The following is a 24999-nucleotide window of genomic DNA, read 5'->3' on the forward strand; positions in this document are numbered from 1 at the left end:
GCTGGCAATGAAGAGGGCATGAAAGCATGCACTACCACAGTGGAACAGCTCTGTCTGTAACTGTGAGGAATGTATTCCTTTTTAAAACAAACTCAGGTGCTGATAGGCGGTGCAAAGAAAAAGCTTTGTGAAATCAGATCAACAATAAACAACAACACAGACATTGAGCAGTTCTCTAACATTGCCAACATTATTTTTTCTCCATAATTACAGAGGACAGATGACTCCAAATCACTTTTGCAGTAGGAGTGTCACTTTCAGGAAATATGCATTCAAAAGCACATATAAATAGCCATATGTGTTTACAATCTTGTGATTATGAGAATATGAGAACTAGATTAATGCTGGATTTATGATCTTCCGATGTGACTGCCAAGGCCAATGAAAAAGAACATAAACTTATTTCTCAACACGATTTGTCTCCCTCTTCTGTTGGAAAAGCTGCACTACAAAACATAAGAAAAGTCTAAATATGTAATGCTCTACTGTAATCCACTTTAATGTCTAACTAGTAGTTGGCAACCCTCTTTGATCTAAATTCAGATTAGAGTTCCGACTACTGTTAAGAAAGTCCAAGGCCACTTGGGGCCCTGCAGTGCTGACTCATAGACAGTTATAAATGTGGGAAGAGTGATTTGTGAGGGTGGTTGCTATGACAACACAGCAAAAACACACAGAAGCTGGGAGTCCATCAGCGTACTGTTTAAAGAGCGGTTTTGACCCCAAACCTCTGGAGAACTTTAGCTTAGGAATGAAAAAAAACAAACCTTTCTCACAGCACTTAAACACCATAGTCCGTAAATAACAATACAGACATTTAGACGATTTGATAAATTACAGATTATCTTTGTGACACATTCAGAGGGTATAATAAAGTAGATAAACAAACATTTATTCAACCTTTCTCTCAGATTAAGCCTTTTTTTTAACAAAAAGTGAATGTTTACGGAGTCATTGTTATTGTATTCAAATGTCACAACCGTGATTGTGCCAAGAGGCAGCAGTGACACACATTATCCTTTTAAAACAAAGCTCAGTGCTCACTATACATTTTTAGACTACTGACCCCTGTTAAAGCTTGGAACATTAAAGCCATCAAACACCTTCAAATTAAAGTTGACATTACCTATAAGAGCTGCAATTAACTATTTATTATAACTAACAACAATTGATCTGATAATCTGATGATTATTTCTTGTTAAATCCATTAATCATTTGGTTTTTTTTCGTATTAAACGTCAGAAAAGGTTGCATATTTAAATGGAAACAGTCCAAAGCCCAACGGTTTTTAGCTTATCATCATTACCAGAAAATAGTTGCATTTGAGAAGTTGGAACAAGAATGCTTGCTTAATGAATTACATAAACAATGTATCGTTGTTGCCGCTTAATTTTCTGTATAGTTCAATAATTAATAAAGCATTTCAGCTCTACATTACAGTAGGGCTGGGCGATATGGAGAAAATCAAATATCACAATATTTTTGACCAAATACCTCGATATCGATACCACAACAATATTGTAGTGTTGACTATTGGTGCTTTCACAAAATATTTACACATTGAGATTTTTGATAAATAATCATCAGTAATGTGGATATAATGACTAAGTGGTTAAAGGCAAATAATAGAACAGTTACAACAGTCTGGTAAGTTCAGAAATGACATAACTTTAGTGTAAAGCAGCCTTTAAAACCAGGAAAAGACAACACTTATGCCATATTACGATATCCAAAATCTAAGACGATATCTAGTCTCATATCACGATATCGATATAATATCGATATATTGCCCAGCTCTACACTACAATAATCTGCTCTGTGGGAGGGGAGATCGTCAGGATATTGTCATCACTAATAATGCTCATGTTATCTTTGTGTCAACTTTTATAAAAGTGCAATAACGGTTAATGAAACAATAATAATAATAATAAAAAAAAAAAAAAGAACATCAAAAACAAAGCTTTGCTGCGAAACCTCTCTTCGTGTCTTGTGGGTGGAGGCATGGAAAAGGTTAACACATCACCATCAGCACCCCAACAGCCCCTCCCAACCAGAACCTCCTCCTATTACAGTACAAGCGCTGAGAGAAGGAGACGGCGGCTGAGCGCTCGGACCTACCTGCGCAGCACATGCGGCTGTACAGATGAGTCCCCACTTCTCCGCAGCTCATTTCATGGATGTAATTAGTTCGTCGATATAGCATTTGGTGCTCCAGCCCGCCGCACCAAGACGGCACAGCAGCGCGCATCGTATCCTCCACTTCGGCCATCCTGGTGTCTGTTTGTTCCGCGCGTAAACGAACAGCGCGCTGGGCTTTCCCGAAAACGCCCCCTGACTCGCGTATTTCTCGTAACGAGCCCTCAAAACTTTTCTCTCTCCTCTATCCGAGCCACAGAAAAAAAAAAAAAAAAAAAAAAAAAAGCAGTGTCGTGTCAGATTGCAGACACTTTGTCACAAGCCCAGCCCACTTTTGTTCTGTTTAGAGAGATGAACTGGAGAGCTCTCTGCTGCTCCATCCTCCTCTGTTGTCGCCTTCGTGCGTAGCGCGTACAGTAATAACGATTTGTGCCATTGAAGCACGCCTGAGAGATACATCCCGAAATAAACAGACCGGAGGGTTGTATATGCTGCTGAGGACTACACGCTACGTCCCTATTTTAGCATGTGTGATGTCTGGGCCTCTCCCCAGATTGCATAACCATCCAGGCTCCTAAGTGCAAAGCAGAAACTAGAATAACTTTTGGGAAGCCACATTTAATATGATAATTACACAGTGAGAGGCGCTCCTCTTTGTTGTCTCGCTATCTGTTAACAAAGGGCAGTGTGCATGTTTGACTGCGCACATAAGCAACTTTTGCCCGCAGGCAGCCTAATAAATGATCACCTTCCCTCCCACACATACAACAGCTGTGGGTCATAAATAACTCCAACATAGGAGTCTTGTTTTCTCTCTTTCTTTGCATAACATTAAGAAAGGGATCACATTCACAAGCTTATTTTATTGGCTTATTTTCAAGTTAAGGCAGCACAAACCACAGCGAGAGAAAAAGACATTTTATGTCATGCTAAAGACAATCTAGCTATAGAACTGTAATTTAAACAAAATAACACCAGTAACTAAAGCTTTTCAGCAACTGAACTTCACTCCACTCAAAGAAACAGTCATCTGTAAATTTCTAGTCGGAACGAGAGTACGTATAGGCTACTTAAAATATTGCAAATATGCATTTTTTTCTTAGCTGTTGGTATTTGGCTGTTTATTAATAGAATTATTTTTGCAAGAGTACAGATCTCGGTTGCTACACATAACTGCATACAATATATACATATGCTTTTCTTTTCTCTTTTTATTGCATGATCTTTTGTCTCCATGGTTTACCTCTAACTATTTGGTAGAAAATAATGAAATGTAATTAGTTTAAGCTATAGCCTTTGATGCAATTTGGAATTCTGCTGTGGATGTTTTTATAAAACAGGTTTGCATCTCTGACAGTGATAATAAAAGTAGGAAATGATAACTAATACATCCATGGGCTTAATTCTCTGGATCACACAACAGTGCTATTGAACAGCATTCAAATGTTGCAGCAAACCACAGCCTGTGTTTAAGAGTAAGATAACTGACTTTAGCATTTGAAAACATCAATAAATAAATAAATTCATAAAAGAATTAAATTAAAGCAAACTATCAAAGACACTAAGTTTTACTACTATTGTGTCCTTAATCTTAAAATAATTAAAACTTGGATCGATGGAGGATGCATGTGTTCAGATGTCTGCAGGAGGTGGTGCCAATTTTCCTAAAAGGAGTGTTTGAGACTTTATCACATGTCGAGGAGACACGGTTGCTGGCCCTTCACCCTCTGAAACATAAACACAGATCAGAGCCGAGCTGTTGCCATAACTGGGAGACACGGTGACAGATTGACACGCCTGACTACTTGCAAGGTTTACCACTAATGTGTTTTATGTAATAAAGTTATCTGAATCTGAATGTTACATTTGCTATTGTGAAGGGCGTCCTTCAATAACGGCATGTTTTTTCACTTTTTTAGTTAAAGCAGAGCAGGCCATCCTCCCTCCTTAAGGCTGTTATTACTGCCACAGTGAAAGGAGACAGGGAAGTGAGTCACAGCTTCTAACCACCAGCCAAAATCTAAACCCAATCCTACAATGTGGCATGTGGTTTAGCAGACACAGCCGCCAGTCTAGTGGGTCCTCCATGAACACTGGTGCAGATTGGGTGTGGCTTCCAAAACGGATTAGACAAACTGAGTGTTGTGAAGCGAATGGAGCTTTTTAATGTTTTGAGTCTTCGGAGAGCCTCATACAAAATCGTTAACGGAAATCTTAAGATAAAAGAAGAGTCAAACACAACAAGGGTCGGCATTACAGAGTGTTGAAGAAGAGGGTTTATGATTTGACCAACAGAGATCTCAGATCCCGAGGATCTTTCCAGCATGCGGTCTTGTGAAGGAAAGCCATAGACCTCCTGCTTCAGTTTGTTGTGACTGTAACCAGGATACAGTCCACTGTCCCCAGTGTCGAATTCACTACCATTAGCCAGCCGCCATGTGTGGCACTCTGTGAGCTTTTTTTAAACCTGGCTCTGGGTAAAAAACCCTTTTACCTACTTTCCCCTTCCCACTGTGTCAAAGGCACCTTGTTGCTCCTGCTAACTTTCTAACTTACACAAGTGGACCAGCTGCAGCCTTACCTTCAGCATGTGACACTGCAGATGTTTGGAAGTGTGGCCATTGTTTACACTGCAGGTCCAGTACAAATCAGACAGACAGAAATTGATTGTGAAACCTCCCTCCTCTGTTGAAAATACATCATTAAAGTGCAGACAAGTGCTGGGAAGAAGTAATATGACCGTTGCTGATGTATAGGGTTTAAACTTATTGTCTGCACTGCGGCAAATACACAGCTGAAAGCAGATCTCTTCAAATGCAAATCGGCTGGATATTGACAGAAGGCAGAGATAGCACAGTTTGGCAATGCAATGTTTGCCAGCAATTTACCAGTCAAACTACTCTTCCTGGAAACCTTTATTTGATCAGTGCTTCAGCTGTACACAGTTTACAGAATATATATACTCATGCAGCACAGATGAGGAGAAGTGGATACATCTGTATTTAATGTGTTTTCACTTTTTGCTTTTGTTCTGATTTGCATATTAAGCCTTAATGGGCATAAGAGAAAGTTTGTGGGTCAATTTCTTCCTCTGATGCCACTGCTCTGAAAAATTACTCTTATTGGCACAACAAATTCAGGTAGGTCACAGGTGAAAACCCTTATCTACTCAAGGCGTGTCCTCCTTGACTTCCTTTGAACAGGATTGTGCTGTTTACTACTATCTGACCTAGACCACTGGGAGCGATAAGGGAAAAGTACAGTGCCTGGCTTCAGTTTAGCAAAACAACCAACCGTTTCAGGACAGTGTGCATCGGAGTTAAGATGTGACTTGGGGCTACTTTGTTCTTTTAAGCTGCTTCATTGTCCAAAGTTACTGAATTGTGAGTGTCTGTAGCCAAACCGGTTTCTCACATTACTTTCAGAGGTGGGACAAAAACAACCGCCCTTTATCTACACCTGCAGACTCGGACTGTCAGTCAGACATCCTTTAATTTGCCTGAGGGTGTGTCACCAGCAGAGGTGTGTTTGACAGCCGCCATTGTGCCAAGCTGCGTCAACAGTAAACTAGGTCTGCCTGAGGTGTGGCTGGTGACATTTAATGCCTGTGGGTAACCTTCAGGCTATTTGGTGGGTCAAAGAGTATTATTTTTCACTGCAAGCCCACGATTGGTATGTGAAAAGGATGTGCTTAACTTTTCCAACAGCATTCCAAGAAGAAACCGACTGAACAAGTCTAATGACAATAGAGGAGAAACCACAAATAAAGATAAGATACTCTAGACTAGTCAAGGGCTTAAACTCACACACAACTCAAGCCACATATCTACAAAGATAGAATTTGAATGAAATGATGACGCATTTTTAAAAGGACACTATTCAAGTACCAGCAGAAGAGCAAAGCTGATGCTGAGGTGTGCACATCAAAGCTCTGACGAAGCAAAAAAAAAAAAAACAGTCATCCAGAATACTACAGCTCCAACGTCATCACATTACAGCCAGCATTTACAGGGTTAACTGCAACATCTCCGCACCACAGGAAACCGAGACGTGTGAGGGAAAAAAGAGGGGGGAGTGAGGAAGAGAGAGGAGTGTGCAACAGAAAAACACACAGGACAGGAGAGAGCAGAGACGACGGACGAGAACAGCCGGCGAGAAACTATTTGCACAGAAAACCCTTGATCTACCTTCCTCTTAAGACACCGTCATCTCTCCTGAAGTAAGCCTTGTAGCGATGAGATTTCTAGCTTTTCTTACCTTGCTTCTTCCGTACTCTCCACTGCCAGGCAAAGATTAAAGTAACTATGTGACCCACAACCACAAGGGCTGGGAACACATGTCCAGGGGGGCTTGCCGGCATCGGGCCTGGTACAAAGTGGAGAGTCCCAGGCTCTGAAGAAAGAAGGGAGGGCTGGGGGTGAAAGGTGAGGGAAGTGGAGGGGGTGTGCGCCTAGGGGTGTGGTGCCATCCCGGACTTTAAAACAAGCAGTGCAGCCAAGTTGTCCGTGACTTTTACGAGAGAGAGAAGAGCGAAAGAGCACCCCTCCCTCTCCTCCCTTCCCTGTGACTCAGTCCTCTGGCAGAAGTGGCCAATCTCCCTCCCTCCCTCCCCCTTTTTCCCTGTATTTACTCTAACAATTCCTCTTTTTCACACACTTCTTTGTTATCTTAAGTTGTACTTATTTCAAAATTAGCTGGAATTCTCCCAGCACAAGCAACTTTGCAGCCTTGTAGTAGTTAAAAAGTTAAAAGGTTTTGCCCCCCTCCATGGCTCAAGTGACTCCACTGGTTTTGCCCTACAGGAACTATCTCGCTGCAGCCTATCTGCGGGAGTTAATAATATATGAGGCTGTTTTGTGTGAGAGACACACACACACATACACACACAAAACACAATAATTCCAGTCAGCCTTGATAAGAAGCAAAACTAAGCGCGAGTGTGATCCACCTTGAGCCAGTGTCAGTTTCCAACTCATTCACTCCATAGGATTTTATTTTACCCACCAAAGCCCCTTCAGTTATTTTCCATCATGTTTTATGAGTCACATATCATCCAAGGCCAACCCCTTCCTCCTTTTCTAAATGTTTATACTGAAGCCATGCCTCCCCCAGTTTATTTTTCCCCTTCACAGAATAACCCACTCGCAATCAATTCATTCTCATTATGTAACTTCGCTGCTTCCCTACTGTAGATGCTAATTGATTTCTTATGCTTGGACAGCACAACCAGAACCTATAAGCTTCCCAGAAACCTTTTAAACATACTGTTTTACCACCAACCCTTTCAAAATACCAACTGCTTTTTTTTAACCCGCAATTTTAACCCGCTTTTCAATTTTCCTCTGGACAGGTCCTGTTATTAAAACACTGAAGAACCTTGAGGGAAAATGTCTGCTTATACTAGAACAATCCCCTTCTGACATCATCACTTGATTTAGACACTTTCAAACCTGTCAATCATCTGTAACTACAATCTCGCTGTCACTGTGTTATCACCAGTAAATTCCTCTCTGAGCATTTCACCTGGGTCTCAGCAACATGCCTTTTGTATTCAGTGTTAACCCAGTGCATAGAGCTACGCAAGGACTGTAAAACCTTAACACTTGATGGATCTTCTCTAATTACACTAACTGTAACAGCAGAAACACCGGCTTGCATCACTGTTGAGACATCAAAATCATCTTGCTGCGGGCAAAACGGCAACTCCGCCAGAGTGTCTGTTGCCAGAACGTTATGCAGAAACCCAACACCAAGACCAGTGTCATGATCACACGTGCTCCATAAAACAAGCAGAAATAGACATTAGACCTCAAGCTGCCTTTGGCATGAGCAGTGTCAAATAGTATATAATTCAGAATAGACCTCTGGTGTACAGGCTATTGACAGACTGAAACAACTAGGGTACGCTATGACAGAGTTGAGAGAATACATTTAATAAATAAAGCAGTTGGGAACTGAAGCTAAAGTACACTCGCAACAAATAAGAAAGGGTGATTGTAACTGAGTGATTTTCATCTTAAGGGTTGGCAGATAATTCTCAGTAAAACCCTATATGACCTATTTTCCAAATGTCAACCAAATCCTCATAGCCTTAGAAGCTGGCAGCTCAAATTGGCAATTAGTTACAGTGAAGACTGAGCAAAGGGAATAAAACCAAGGGAGCAGTACAGATGTCTGGAATTAATTCATTCTACCGCTCCTTCATGGGAGGAGCTAGCCCCCTCCCACTCTCTTCACATGGTATGCGTTTGCTCAATCATTCCCATATTGTCATACATGCTTAGCATACCCATACGAAGGCAATAAAGCCAAACTTTAAGTCAATATAGTCTGTTAAGTAAAAAGGTCTTTTCATTTCAGTTAAAATGCCTCAATTGCTAATGACAAATATTTCCCAAAGAGCACAGGTAGGTAAGCAATGAGAGGAATGTCAGAGACTTTTTTAATTTGCAATCATCTAAAAAGATAATGATGCTGAGTAGCACTATCCTCAGATGACATGCATAATACAAGACATTTAACTCTATAGTTTATTCCTGTTTTAGCATCCCCAAATGCACTGATATAGCATTTAAAATGAAATGTTCCTGTAAAAAGAAAACCTACCGTTTGGTGGTCCTGGACAGAAACAGCAGCATAAGTCCATCTTTGCTCAGCGTCTTCACAACTTTTAGAGAAAATACTGAACTGCCAAGGAGTCAAATCTGACCTCACGACATTGTGTTCTGATGAAAACTCAGGGGGGCGTGCTGAAAAAGCATGAAAAAAAAGAGAACCGGAGGCACGGCTGGGAAGTGAAAACTAGACAGCTTTGCGAGTTTGACTTAATTTGTGAGGCTTTCCTTAGTGGAAACAGCATCTCATGCGTGGTGGTTTCTGACGAACCCCACTGGATGGAATCCATGTGTAGGGCTACAGAAACTCCAAGGGACACATTTTCTTACAGGCTTTAGACAAAGAGCGGAAAACATGATTTTTTGCCAGCAAGCTACTATAACAAAGGCTTCTCTGTGTAATCCATTAAAAAGTTGGAGACAGTTAAAATATTCCACCATATCCACAGGATATGGATCATACTGTATGACTACCACAGCAATGGATTTAAAGCTAAAAAAAAAAAAAGTGGGAGCTGAGTCTGAAACATTTCACTGGTAATAAATAATTAAAATTAGAAAATAATAATAATAGAGGATTTGTACTGGTATCTATGGCTATATTAGGACACATCTATACAGTAGTATCTTTGTATAAATGTAGACTATATTGTTTCATTTTGGCCACTATTCTTATTGTGGTTAATTGTGTTGAACTGTTAAGAACATTAACTATTAATATTAAGTGCTATTCATTGTACTAACCAGGTGCAGTAACTTTTATGATTGAACTGTCAAACATTCCCTGGTTGCAGTTTCTCAAATATGAGATGTGGTTTATATGATTGCAGGTTAAATATCTTTTTAATTTGGACTGTTAGTCGAACAAAACAAACAAAATGAAGATGTAGCCTAGGGCTCTCATCTCTGGGCTTAATTTCAATTCAATTCAATTTGTTTCACATTTTATCAACTAAATGATTTATACCAAAAGTAATTTAAAAAAAAAAAAAAATCATTAGTTGCAGCCCGACAGATAAATTACCATAACAAGCAAAACTAAAATGCTGTGTCTCTACTCAAGGCAACATACAGTCTGTGTATCTCAACGGCATGCAATCTATGCAGCTGTGCATTATTTCTGAGCCCACCCAGGCCTGGTACTTCACTGTGATCCCTAGTATTCACCCGGAACAATCTTATACGGGGAAGGGGGGGAACATGATCCCAGACACTGTCTATCCGCGTGGGTGGTATCTAACTCAAGTTATGAACTATAATCTGTTTCACTCTTATTGTCTAAATAAACACTTGATGTACATCTGGGATCTGAATAAACCAGACACAGAGGGTGCAATTCTGGTAAAAAGCAATCTTAAAAACCCTTAAAACAATGTGCTGTCACTTAATCACAAACACAACCCTGTCCTGGGTTATCTGATACACTGGCAGTGAGAGACACACCCATACCTGCTTCATCCTCTTTGGTCCTCTGCACAAGCTCAGACTCACCATAAAGTATTTATGTGCTGACACCTTTTGGTAAGAAGACAGAACTGTTCCATGAACAAAGACTTCCTACCTTGGCCGTGTTGAATCAGAGCCTCCATGAAGTTTTTAGTATAATTCATTTCTGTCGCAGTTCAAGTGGTTTCTTGTCGATTTCTTTTTGTCACTACTATTAATAAATGCAACATATAGTACTATGAAACAGCAGGTTAGTGACTCTGTGTGCTGCATGGCTATTCCATTCTAGTACGGTATGGTCTTTTTAAATGTTGGAGTTTACATTCATTGCAGGCTGGGCTAAAACGCTAAAGGGCAAATGGAAGGTGGCAACTGCCACATGTTCTCATCTGGACTGCTTCTGCTGCTTCGCCCTTCTTGCGGAGGCGCAGGCAGGAAAGGCTGAGTGTGGCTTAATTGGACTCACATTTCCCAGGCTCTCTGCTTAGTCATATCTCGGCCCTGACAATGGAAAGTTCTGAGGCAGGCTGCATATTAAGGTAAAGCCTGGAACTTAAATATGGGGCTTATGCAGAAGCACTGCTCATCACCAATCTGTGTGAGTCAAAAATATTTATATAGGAACTCTGAGAAACGCTGACTGTTCTGTAAGATGAAGAGAACATGACTGGACGGCCTGTGCATGTAAATAACGTGCAATACAGTAGCAGGATGGTATTTAAAGCAGATCACTTTTCCCCCAGCAGGTGGCAGAATGAACTCCATCAGTCATCAGTCAAACACAACTTAATATCAACAATATCTGCATGTATGTACAGTAGAGAAAGTGAAATCTGAAACTTTTAATAGGTTAAAATATCACCTAATTTATTAATTGATTTAATTATTAATATCTACAAAATACCTACCAAATTAAATATTAACTAGCCTAACTAGAAGTTGCTTTAGTAGACCCCAATTTCCTTGAACTAAACTGTAGGTATATACTGTATGTAATATCTACAGTATTTACATGCCTTGATGTGATTGAAGCTGGTCTACAGCACGATAAAGACAAGTTTCCCCATGGATGTGCATCCGTTCATGTGTCAGTATAGACAATATATAAATACTCTAGGGTGACTGCCTGTGTCTGTACTTGTATGGACCAATCATGTATCAGCATCACTAAACAGATGATCTGCTACCTCTGTCTAACATGCAAGTCACAGCTTTCTGTTTGATCTCACCCAGAAACATCTCACAGGAAGTATTTATAAATATTTGTGCACAGAAAGAAAACAGCACCAAAAAACAGCACATAAATTAGTTAATTAGTTGATCTGTGATATTTAGTAAATCAAATAAGTGAATAACTGCACTAAATATGCAAATGGAGATGTACTTTGATTTAAAAATCTTGCCTGCACAGATGCCTCTATTTTAACACAAATTGAAACTGAAAATTGTGCAAACATCTATATGAAATAAATTATAGGACTTGCATGTGAGAGTAAAACTTAAGACTTCACAACTAGTCATACAAGTAGGCCACAGGTTGGCCCAAGTCTTCATGCATCCAGTAAAATGACACCTAATTGGCAGTCTGGTTGTTATTAAGCTGTATGGGAAACGACAAGAGCATTACTTGTATTGTTAGAAGATTAAATTATCCCTCTCTCAACCTCCCAAACACATTGCCCATAGCAACACCCAGATAGCCACTACTGCAGACAACATAAGAGAGGAGGAAACAGATGAAGAGGAGGAGAAGGATGAAGAACTAAGACAAGCTCAAACCTTCCAGGAAATCAGGCCAGACCCTCTGAACATCCTGCCGATTCTCAGGGTCCTCTGTGACGAAGCCTTGGTCTCCCTGAAGCAGAGTGGTCTTCAGGGCAATAACTGGACACTCTGAAGGGACTGCAGGGCTGGGACAGCAGCCTGCCTCAGAGGCTGCACCGGTGGAGGTCTCTGAGACATGAAACCCAGAGATGGCTGTCGTAGGAATGGTCTTCTCCATGACTTTCTGGGTGTCCGCTATATCGGCAATGTCAAAATCCATAACTGTTTCTGTGGCTGTTGATGGAGAGGTTGCTGAGTCATGGTCAAGATCAGACTTAGAGGCCTTAGCCTTGGTCACAGGACCGAAGACATCAACATACAGCTGTTTCGTCGTCTCAACATCATATGACAACTTCTCAACAGTTTCTTCAGTCCCCACATCAGCTTCCTCAAGAACACCTTCATCTTTAACTTCTGGTATTTCAACATGTTCACCAGGTTCAAACTCAGGCACTACCTCTCCAGGTACCTCCAAGGCTAGATTTGAGGTTTCTCCTCTTGTTACATCTGGGGTCAATTCTTCTGGGGGCTCCTTAATCGTAGCCTCCTGCATTTCCATACATTCAGACTCTTCCAAAGCTGCAGATGGGTTTGGAGCAGCCATCTTAACACACTTCTCCAGGACTTCCGTCACTGGGGCACAAGGAGCTTTGTGAACAGTTGGCATCTCTTTGGAGAACTTTCGTACAATTGAAGAAGAGGGGACTAAAGAAACTGGTAGCTTGGCCTCTTTCACTGAGTCAGGACAGCTGGTGGCTCTGTCCTTAGTGGGGAGACAAGAAGCTCCAAAACTTTTCCTGTTACCCTCATTGGCCCAATGTTTCTCTCCTCTGCAGAAATCATTGTCTCTCTTTAAAAAAACCTGGGTCTGAACACCAGGCTGGCCAAATGATGCATCACACTGGTAGGAGCCTCTGAAGTGTATTGTAGGTATCTTAGCTTGTTCTCCCTCTTTAACTCTCTTGTGGCGGTAAATGTGCCTGTCCATCAGGGTCTCTTGGCTTTCTCTTACAGGTTTGGGTTTTGGGATGTACGATGTGGGGGCTTTCACTGTTTGCACTTGAGCAGAGGATGCAGGGCGACGAACGGGTTGAAGGGATGCAGGCATGATCTCCGGTGGCAGACGCAGGTATTCTCGCAGGTATGCAATTCCTTCGTCAGTGAGATAGTAATAGGCATGTTTCCAAGCAAAAGTCTCCCTGACACAGCCCTTAGATTTGAGAGAGCCCATGGCGCTGATTACCTTCATGTTGGTAACCCCTGTGACGTCAGGGTGCATGGACTGTGGACGCTTGTCCTTCTTGGCCACAATCACACCATCTTGAAAGAGAAGCCCATAGATTGCCCTCAGATCGGCTAAGGGCATTACCATTCCAGCCACCAGTTTTCTTTTATCTTTTTGAGGAATTTCTTCTTAAAATATTTCTGACTAGTACCACTTTACTATATCGTGTTTGCATGCAGTAACATCAAACTAACAAGACAAAAATCTTTCCTTTTGCTTCACTGTGATAAAGGATTTATCTACCAAATTATCATCATGAGTCAGCATGGAGAAACAGCGATGCTCACAACCCCTCCTACCTTTCTCAGTCCCCCGTCGAAAGATAAACTGTGTAGAAGAGAGGCGAGAGGGATGAAAGGAGGAGAATTCAAGGGGGTGTGTGCACAAAGGATGAAAACAGAAACTAAAAGGATCAGAGGGAGCCGGGTAGAGAAGGTTTGTACTCTGTGTGGCTGATGGGCATTACTGCTACAAGCCCACTACCGTCTTTCGCCAGTTTTAAGGATTAAGAAAATAAATAATGTAGTTTTAATTCTCATACTTCCTTATTCTCATAGTTTCCCATCTCTTATACAAATCAACAACTCTTATTAGAAATAAGATGTTAATAGTGTCTCAATCAAATGTATTTTGTTTTGACATATTGACACTTATAACAAATAATCTGAAAGAGAAATTGTAACTTCATGAACAATTTTGTAAACATTTTAAACATGTAGAAATGTATCTCTCCAATGTTGTCTAGTTTTCTACTTTAAAAAGGGTTTAATACTTGGGAAGATGGATAGTTTTTGCACATGGGATATTCTACTAATTTAAAAACAGTTTAAGAAATACATTCCTTCTAGAACATAGAGGTCTCTGCTTTAGGCCTGAAATTAGGCAGTAACATTATTTTTTAATACACGATGATATTAAACCACACTCAAAGAGCATGTTATTTTGCAAATGTAAATCGAAGGCTCTGCTCCTCTGTCGGTGTCTCTTGCTCTATTCTAAGTTAGTCATATTGTAGAGCACTCAGTCACATTACATTCTTTGTCTGGTGTAAAGATTTATAATAGATATAACTTTAAATCACAGTGTATACTGTACTGAGAGAGTTAGTGTACAGCTGATGCTCTAGTTGTAAAACCAAGTCGAGTGCATCCAGCGGAGGAAGCGAGCCGACAGATAAAAAGGTTCATCTGATAGGCGGCAGAGATGACACACAACCCGCTATCAACAGGGCTGAGGGGAAAAGCACCACCAACACAAAACACAGCTGTAGCAAGTCTACAACCTTTAAAAGCTACAGATTGATGGTATCTAACGTGTCACTTTGACAAAAAGCAAGGGTACAAAATGAACAGCACTGCTGAAGGTGCCCGATATTATATACTGTCAAAGCTCCTTCATTTCTCAAGGTTGGGAGTTGTGTCAGAGTTCTTGTATTTCTTTTGCAAATACTAAACCTAAGACTCAACTACTGAAAGAGTCCATCATCTCTGCTGTCCCTACTTTTCCCTCAGCAGTCACAGTAATTTCTTTCCCTCAAAAGAAGACAATTGGGCCTGTGTTCAATTCTCTGTTACTCACCCTCTCTGAGACTGATCGACACTGGAAAGTAATATGGAATCCAGGATAACCATGGTTGCCAGTGGGGCTAAAAATACGAAGGAGGAGGTTTGGAAAATGTTTGCAGGGGATGGTGATTTTTACCATTTGCCTTTATGTGGTAGAACTGTGCCCTTCTCTGCCAGCTGTACTGATTCACTGTCATCCTATAATAAATATCAGAATAAAGCACATGTTACAGTGCCCTCTGCTGATCCCATTAAGAGTCCCAGACTACGCATAGTACCTAGTACAGCAGAAAGTGATCAGACAACTGTGAAGCTTACAGTTCCGCAAATACTGGAGAACATCTGTTAGTACTGTTTATCATTTACCATTCTAATAGTTCTCTCTTGCAACCATTTCATAATCCCCTTCATGAAAATAACTGTTTGTCACCCTGTTTGTCAAAAAAGTAATGTGAAACAGATTCACACTCTACTGGGAGCAATGTTTCATAACAAATCGCTGGCAGTAACGACATGCATTAGAGGCATCGAGCTTAGTAAGGACTCCAGCAGGTCTGGGTTAAACAGTATTAGTCAATACTTCTTACAGTTCAACACAGGCTGTGTTCAGAGGCCAAATACAGTAGGTATAATACAAAATAAGTCCTTTTAGTCACACTGAACTCTGCAGATGGAGATAGCCCACCTTTCTGGGCCATGGCAACGTTAAAAGACTCACTGCAAAATCATTTTTTCGCCAGACAGGGCTCCACTGCAGATCATACCAGGCAAATGATGTGCCAGTTCCCTGGTATTTTGATAGCCAGGAATGATATACTGAAGTGAAGATATCTGGAAGAATGAATCACAAATCATAAAGATGGCTGAATTGCTGCTTTGCTAGCATGATTAAAGTCTTGACATATGGCACAGCAGATAAAATAATTTATGGTAGAAGAAAACAGATCTCTCACAGTGCAATAATTCAGTGGTATTTTGATTTCTTCCAAAACCTTGGGGCATGTGTTGGTTCATTGGACGCAAAGACTTTATCTCCATGTGCTCTTCATTACCTGTCCTTGGGCTCTAAATCAAACAAAACCGCTGCAACAACAGACTTTTGTTTTGCTACTACCACTAAACCACAGATGGACAGAAATTAAACAGTCTGTACCTGCGTCAAACCTCTTCTAGCTTCAGCTCTCAACTACAGCCTTTCTAACACACAGTACACAAAGCATCAGCTATAACACAGTTACACATGTATAAATAAACACTACTGAGTCACAAATTCACTATCAACCAAATGGGAATGAATATATACTATGTGGTAACTTCTTAAAATGAAGACTGATGGGACAATCACTAAAATTCTGAGCAGCTACCCCATGTTAATATGTTTAACCATGAAGCAAACACAGCATGCTCAACCGTTGCCTGGATATAAATAAAGAAGTTGGTTTATTGTGTCCCTCTTGTGTCCCGCCGTGATGAAAGCTTATTGCCATGGTGGAAGTGGCAGTGGACGAGAGAATGGAGACAACTCAAGGTGACAGTGGCTCCTTTAAAAACAAACCCATTCAACTCTTCTGGCAGATGAAGTGCTCTCTGCATTCCAGTACAGACTTTACAGCAAATAATTTAAGCTATTTGGTTGTCTTCCAAGTTGTTAAATGTAACTTTGCATTTTGACATTTGGAAACGGAGCAGTGGGAAAAGTGCTGGGAGGAGTATTGCTTAAACAATATATACACACACACACACACACACACACACACACACACACACACACACACATTGGTGATAAACTGACTATTCCTCAGTGATCACAATCTAGCATGCACCCAATATGCTGATCATAAACACCTACAGCCATTCTGCTAGGTAAACTGTCTGAAGTGAAATAAAAGTCAATTTATTATCTGGATATGTAAGTATCAAAGGGTGTCACTTCATCCGTCTTTTTCTATGTTCCATCTGTTCTCTCTGTTGTGGAGTTGGATCTGACATCTGTCCACCTCATGTTCACTGAATTTCGAAAATATTTTACTGATTTGGAGAACATAATTTTCCCAAGAAAGACTGATTATCTGCTAATGTGCCTTATTTAAAATGCCCTGAGGTTTAAAGAACTAAAAACATTTTTGAGCAGTAAGACTGCGTGTCTATTTAATGGCCATTTGTCCAAAGAAAAAAACTATTATTCAGGCATATATTTAGGCGTTAGCGGTTCTGCTCCCTTTATTTAGCCTTCCAGCACACAAATAAGCCTTGCGATGTATTTTAAAAGTGATCAAGAGAAAAAAGGGAACAACAAGAGAAAGAATGCAAGAGAGAATGGGCATAAAATGAAACTTAACAGAAACAGAATCTTAACACTATGCGGTCCATATTTCACTGTGGATACTTAGTGAATAAAAAATATAAAGATAAAACTCTCAGCAACAATCAGGTAGTAGCCATACACAGATTTCATGTATTGCTGAATGCTAAAATTACATATTGAGAGAAAAGATCTGCAATGGATCGAAAATATATTAATAATAAAGCTATGAAATATCAAACCTCAACATTTGATACGGATGTGACTCATCCAGATGCAGTTGGGTTCCTCAAAAAGAGCAGGACAGTGATGAGACTCTGTCAGATGTGTATAGGGCCAGGTACCAAATTCAATACTTTTCAGGCAACGCCCAAATTGCCTCCTTAATATAGAGTGTCGAAAAATGCCTCGTCATTCAATACCAAATTTCAATACCTCAGGGTCGGTGAGCCAATAAGATTTGTACCGTAATGTGTAATGTTGTAATTTCTTTCTGCTAAAATTGATTTTATAAGATTGGTATAGAAAAAAGTATCGTTCAGGAACCGGTATCGAAGTTACGATACCCCAGCCCTAAATGTGTATGACGACTTGTTGACTTTAGCCCATGTGGGACTGACACAAACCAGCCATGTCTGTAAATAAGTAGGCAGCTGAGATAAAGTCTGGATTTAAACCTTTAAGACCAATCCTTGAGCAAGATGCTGAATCTGAATCGCCTGTAGCAGGTTACTGTTCTGTTGCTGACAAGAGGATAATAGATAAAAAAAAGAGAAATGGCTGAAACTGAAGTCTGCAGGATGACAAGTCATAACAGTCAGGTGGTGGTGGTGCAAGGTATTTACCATTGACTTAAAACACAAAGGTGATGAGTATGAAATGTCTGACTAGACCAGCGCTTCTCAAAGTGTGGGGCGCGCCCCACTGGTGGGGAATAGAGACGTGACAGGTGGGGCGCGCCAAACAGGAGGATATTTTCCTTTTTATGCCTTTTATATTTTTATCCAGACATCCCAACTGTCCCGGAAGTTCCGGGAGTCTCCCGCATATTGATAGCGGCTCCTTGACGCCCGCAAATGAGATCCAATCTCCCGAAATCTGGAGCAAGACCGCGCACTAGACTAGAGAGTGACTGCGTGTGTGCGTGTGTGTGTGTGTGTGTGTGTGTGTGTGTGTGTGTGTGTGTGTGTGTGTGTGTGTGTGTGTGCGCGTGTGCGTGTGTGTGTGTGACTATAAATGCAGCGCGTATGAGAGCAAACCGTCCTTAGAGATGTGTGTTGCCGCTTATTAGACCGATCACCCCCGGGGGCGACACCAAGTGTAACAGAAATTCCCCTCCCCACCCCCACCCCTTTATCAAGACCACACACCCCGGTCACGTCAATAAGCCACTTGATTTCTTTCAAAGAAATCAGGCAGAATACCGTCAACAGGAGACTGGCATGGTAAAAGCTGCATCAGTAAACAGTAAAGCACAGATGGCTTCATATAGAGTGGCATACAGAATTGCACAATGCAAAAAACACACAAACACAATTGCAGAGCAGCTCATTCTCCCCGCTGCTCTAGACATGGTGTCAGTTATGCTTGACGAGACAAGCGCAGCAAAATTAAAAGCTGCCCCCCTGTCCAACGACACAGTTGCGAGACGTATATGCAACATTTCAAGTGATCTTGAGGAACAACTCATAGAAAAATTAAAAGACAGTCGTTTTGCATTACAAGTGGACGAAGCTACTGACAGCTTGTTCATCTCGTACGTCCGCTTTGTGAATGGCGAGTCACTGTGCGAGGATTTGCTGTTTTGCAAATAGGCCTACATAAAAAATAGAGCCACAGCTGATGAGCTGTTTAAGATCATGGACAGTTAGCCTACCTCAAAGAACACGGCCTTAAATGGGAAAACTGTGTGGGCTTTTGCTCTGATGGCGCACAGACCATGGCAGGGTCAGGAAACGGGCTGCAGGCACTAATAAAGAGGGTTGCGCCAGATGCACACTGGACGCACTGTGTCATTCACAGGGAAGCGCTCGCGTCAAGGCAGCTCAGCCCTGAACTAAATGAGGTTTTGACAGAAGTTGTGAGCGTGGTAAATTTTATCAAAACCCGACCCCTGAAAGTGCGACTGTTCTCCGCACTTCGTGAGGAAATGGGAGCTGTTCACACATCTGTGCTGTTTCACAGTGAAGCAAGGCGGCTCTCCCGGGGAAAAGTGCTGTCGCGCGTCTTTGAGCTCAGGGCAGAGATTCGGATTTCTCTTCTTTTCTTTTTTTAACGGATTGCAAAGTGGCACATTTATTTCTTTTCTATTTTTGAACTTGATACAAATTTTGACACAGCTGCACTTTTATTTTCTTTATTTTTGAACTTGCTGTTATTTGATGTAGCCTAGATAGTTAGTTTGTATTTAGATACAACATGTTACTATAGGCTACTGATACTACTTGTTACTTAAATAAATTGGAACATTTTAAGCTTGTTGCGTATTTCATTAGCATTGTGTTGGGGCGATGGGGGCAGGTGGGGCTTGAAAATTCCCCCTTGTCCAAAGTGGGGAATGACCGAAAAAGTTTGAGAACCACTGGACTAGACTGTTTATCTGCGACACCCATTAGACTTTTTTTAATTTGGGTATGAGGAAAGTACACCTTAAATGTATTCTTGACAAGGAGATGACAAAGCAAAGCAAAAAGATTCAGCTGGTATTGCACAAACCACTCAGGCTATAAACGTTGATCAGTATAAAAGCATTGAAACATGAGCTGTCTAGAGGGCATTCAAGGTAAAATGGCTGTCAGTATGAGTCGCTAATGGATGCTCACAGCACTGTTTGGCTGAATCACTGAACTTACAGACATAAGAGGAAACCCCGTGAGGCATCTCAGGGAGGCATGAAGCAGCTGCGGTGTCGACAGATACGCTATAAAGCATTTAAAGTGAAAACGCAGCTCAGATTGTCTGAAAGATCACTGAGCTAAAATGGCCGACTTGGAAAGCCAATAATGGATGACTGCACATTGCCGGAGTTTCCAGTTTGCCAAATCAGATCATAAGAGTATCCTGTGATTAAGAGGAACCATACACCATAGCAACCGAAGAGGAGGAAATATGAGAGTTTCAATGTGTGTGTGTGTGTGTGTGTGTGTGTGTGTGTGTGTGTGTGTGTGTGTGTGTGTGTGTGAGAGAGACTGGCTACTGTAGTGAGTCACCAAACAAACATGGCAGGGTGTGGTTGACCAGGAATGCCTGTAATCATAGAAACATGATGCACCATAGAAAAATGAGTAAATACACGAGGCCAGAACAGTGGTCAGATGAGAAAGCATTGCTACTGGCAACACAAAAAACACTTACAGTCTTCCTGGAAGTGAGAGTCGCTCAGTGGTTTATCACCGCGCAACCATAACTGAACATCCAAGTTTCAGATGATAAAAACATTGAAAGATTGACAAACTGGCAGCGTGGATACAGGATGAGGTGAGGGCAGACATTATTTTGGAGAATGATTTTTGTTACCATGCACACACACTTTCATTTCCAGTCTAAAAAACCCAAACCTGAAATAAAACCCTGACCACAGAACGAGAAGTTGAAATATTAAAGAATATTTATGTTTTGAGTATCTTCTCCACTGTTTCCCATGTCTCCACAACATAGCTATTCACACCACTTCTGCATCACGCTATTGCCTCCTCGTAGCTCAGAAGCTCTGCTGGAAGCAGCATATTGAGTTATCAATTGGCAAAGCAAGGATTGTTTACAACATACTGAACATACCGATCAACAGTCACCACTGGAATCTATTGTAATTGCTGTGAATCCAAGCTAATTACAGCCATATTCTATGCTTACAGCAAGTGATACTCAAAAGACAGTATTTCTTAAAGTTCACTTCTCTTGACTTTCAGATTCAAAACCAAGCTGATAGGTTGAATTTGACAACAAAACATAAAGGCTGCACAGAAACAGGGGCACTACACTGAACTTTGCAAACACATGGACAATATCTAGCAAGTGGTCAAATGAGATTAGCTCTACATCTTGAGAAGAGAGTGTACATATATGGGTTAGTTCATGGCTGAAGCCGTTATGTAACCTAGGGATGCTCATGGAGGTGCGAGCTGATTGAAATTGGCCTCTTCAAAATTTACTAAATCTTTAAGACCAGGGAGAAATCAGTGCTGCTCTGAAAAACCTGATTGAAACATATGCCTAATATAAACCATGGTGTACTGCAGTTGAAACAGCATAAATGGTTACACTTTAAGTAACTTTTCCTGGCCAGCTTCACGGCTCATTAAAATAACATAATTCTCAGATGCTAATTAACTACCAGATGAAGAAGAAACTTTGTCCACAAATGCAGTCATTGTGAGGCTGTCACCCGAGGGTATTTAAGGTAATGGGTAAAATGTCCACCGTGGTGCAACAATGGTGTTTTTGATTGCCAGATAAGCAAGAACAAAAGTTAAAAGGCACTTTGGCAAAGCCTTGGATGACACTCCTGTAGTCACAATCCTCTTTGGTCTAGGAAAGACTGAGGCCACTTTGTCAGCATGATATGTGTGGGGTGCCATTAGTGGAGTCCTATATATCAGCTTAACCCTCCTCATAAACCCAACCGTGACAGTGTGAAAGGGGCTACTTTAAAATTAACTCTTTCACTGAATGCTTCACCTCCCCTCTATCCAGCTACATTCCCTTCTTCTCTGTCCTTTTCCAGTTCACTCCCAGACTTTGCACCGCCATGAGAAAAATGCATGATAGTTACTACAATTTGCCTGGAGGAGAGTGGCAAAGAAGAGGTCTTATAAGGTAAGAGCAGATTTTTTTCATATGGCGGGGCTGTTGTTGGCTGTTTTGCCTGCGGTGAGGGTTGGCAAACAAACAGCCCCTGCAGCTTTTATAACTGTGTCTAATGCCAGGCAAGTTCTGGAAATGGACGGCAGCTTTATAACTGACAATTACTGACAAACTTAAATGTCAGTAGGAGGGATACTTGAATATAACCCACTCTGGATAGTTACACAAGCAAAATATAATATATACATCATGTGAAGGTACTTTGAGGTTCAGGCAGGCTTTGTAACCCATTTCCTATAACGTCTATGGAGACATCAAAGTCGATCAACAAGTCTATAACTATCAGTTAAGGCAAAAACAATAAGCAGACTGATCAGTTAGTCAACTGACATTAAATGAATCAACAATAATTTTGAAAATCAACTAGTTGTTTAAGTAATGTATCAAGAAAAAAGCCAAATATGAGGAATTGAATATCTTTAGGTTTTGCAGTATTGGTCAGAAGGAACAAGTAATCTGAAGACATCACCTTGGGCTCTGGGAAGTTGTGATCGTCACTTGTAACCATCTTATGTATAGGTTGATTGTAAAAAAATCCAAAACAAATCAACAGAATACATTAAATGAAAAGAATAATTACTTTCAGTCCTAATATTGCACATAAAGTGGACCCTTAAAGCAGTTACACACCGGGCCGATAATTGGCCGTTGGACAGTGTGGCGAGGTCAGTGACTCGAGTCTGTTCGGTGTGTTCCGTGCCGTCGTCCGTTGGAGGAGCTGTCGGCCTTCATTTTCGCCGACCTGACATGCTCCGTCGGAGACAGGGCAGTCGGGACTCACCCAGAAATGGCAAGAGGGTTGACCGTGACAAAGCCTCTCAAAATCTGACGAAAATCTTTTAAACTGACCTTTGCCGATCTGAAATGAAGACAGATTCAGCAACTGCATGGCCTATTTCTTGCTTAAAATGTTTTCAGAAACCCGTTTCGGTGAACTATTTTAGTACAATATGAGATCGTAATCTGAATGAGTCGCCAGTAATGGCTGTTCGAAAAATCCAAAAACCAGAAGCAGCAGCCAGACCCATGTGACGCGTTCGTCCAATCAGCTGCCGGTTTTCATTTTTTGGGCGACAATACAGATTAGCGCCGCTTGCTGTTATGGAGACGTATTACGTCTCGTCGCTTTGGTGTGTTCGGAGGCACTTTTTTTGACCAACTTGGGGAGACTGATCAGTCCAACTGCCTTTTCTGCCGAGGATCGGCCGTCTGGTTGGTGTGTAACTGCCTTTAGACTGTACAAACTGACTGCATCACATGTGATTCCATCCTCTCACCAAGGGGTTAAAGATCAAGATTTGAGATACAAAAGTACAGAAAGAAAGACTGGGAGACAGACACAGCCTCGAGCTACAGATCACATACAGTTGATTCACTTGGCATCAGAACAAAGAGTGTCTGACATGATGACGAACATCCTGCAGCCTCTCATGCCACCAACAACCACAGCACATGCTGCCCAATCACTACCATTATTATATATGAAAAGCTGTATTCATTAGAAAGCTAGCCCTAATACAAAGCTCGTGTGTAGCAAGTGGAAAATTAATTTGGATCAATGGAATGGGGACAAATGGTGACAAAGACAGAGACCTCAATTTTAAAAATAACATAATATTTTAATCTTAAGCACATACAGGAGGAGCTCACCCTTTCTGTGCCACCTGACAGCCTCCACTGGCCCACACTGTCACTGGGGAGCCACAACTCAAACCCACAAACAGTTTAAAAGGCAAACAGCCACTTACCTAGAAGAAAAAAACACAAGAGAAAGAAGCAAACACAGTTAGCAAAATGTAATTTGTTCCAAAGTCAAATATCCACTATTTCAAAAACACATTCTTTGAAATTGAACTGCCTGTAAAAATGGGGGGGAAAAAACGTATTTTTAAGTGGAGTGGTGTTGACACACAAACACCAAGTGTTACTGCAGTTAATGGGTTGAGCCTATTTGAGAAAATGTTTTTTATGGCATAAGATTTGGATTAATGTGCAGACCACAGGACCATTAAGGCAGGATTAAAGAAAATTAAAAAAAATAAAACCCAATATCGTGGCAATGGCTGTGGAAATAGCATCTGTCTTTATAGCACTTAGCTTTGTGACTGCAATCTCATTAGGGACTCCACAAATTCTGGCAATTTGTATCAGCCTGCAGTAGCTTCACAAACAGTGCCACCTTCTGGCCACTTCAGGGACAGCTCATAACTCAGAAGCAGCAGTGTTTAAAAACTTGTCTTACAAGTGGTTTAAGAGTCACCTGGTTTCAATACCCCAGTTGATTCCCCTTTCGCCTGACAACACAAAGCATGACGAGTGTAATCATGTCCCACCGAGAGGAGGATTAGAGGAAGGAGTGTATGATTAGAGAGGATGTGTCAAATTACAGAAGCAGCCCCTCTTTTGAATTACAAGAAACCTGGGGTTAATGAGATCATGTAATCACATCAGCTATGTTAGGAGGCCACTCGCCTATAGGATCATGGCCGGACTTATCAACCAGCATGACTTACAGACTCACTGACAGCTCCAACAGGATTACACTGACTACTACTGAGTAATAAAGAGCCAAAGCAGATCACACATTCAGTACTCACGGACTGAATTCTAGAGTACAAACTCTTTATTATAAAAGGGACTCAATTAGGCAGATTACCTTTTCTTTTATCTCACCTTTTTCTCACAATCGGTTCAAGTTCTTTGCTGCGTTGTATATGTGAATACATTTTCCTACTTAAACCTGTAATACTAGACTTTTGGACCACTTGGGGGCAGCAGAAACAGGCTGTAAACATAATACCACATTCTACCTGTTAAGTGGTTAGCAAACACCTGCCCATTCACACATGCAACAGATATGGGTGTGTAAAAAATCAATTTGAGTCCAACACTCACTCTTCTTTTAGCTCTTTTTTGTTCGCTATCAACTGCTGGGAGAAATATCTGGCTCTTTAGCTGCTAAAT

At 41.1% G+C, this 24999-nt stretch overlaps 1 protein-coding gene across 25 annotated transcripts in view; it reads right to left on the reverse strand.

Moving 5' to 3' along the window:
- pleca (plectin a) overlaps positions 1–24999 on the reverse strand; it is a 111370-nt gene that overhangs the window by 44255 nt on the left and 42116 nt on the right. For 4 of the 25 annotated variants that reach the window (XM_031295706.2, XM_035991340.1, XM_031295699.2 and 1 more), the window contains exon 1: positions 2119–2373. The exons of 14 other annotated variants lie outside the window; for them this stretch is intronic. In XM_031295706.2, the coding sequence (XP_031151566.1) occupies positions 2119–2269 (151 nt within the window). In that variant the 5' untranslated portion in view covers positions 2270–2373. Of the gene's footprint in view, positions 1–2118; positions 2374–6393; positions 6643–8742; positions 8976–24999 lie in introns of those variants that run through there. 7 more of the 25 variants (XM_035991347.1, XM_031295715.2, XM_031295712.2 and 4 more) reach the window with 3 other exon arrangements.

This window comes from Sander lucioperca, chromosome 14 (genome assembly GCF_008315115.2).
Source record: "Sander lucioperca isolate FBNREF2018 chromosome 14, SLUC_FBN_1.2, whole genome shotgun sequence".
In the NCBI taxonomy this organism is placed as follows: Eukaryota; Metazoa; Chordata; class Actinopteri; order Perciformes; family Percidae; genus Sander; species Sander lucioperca.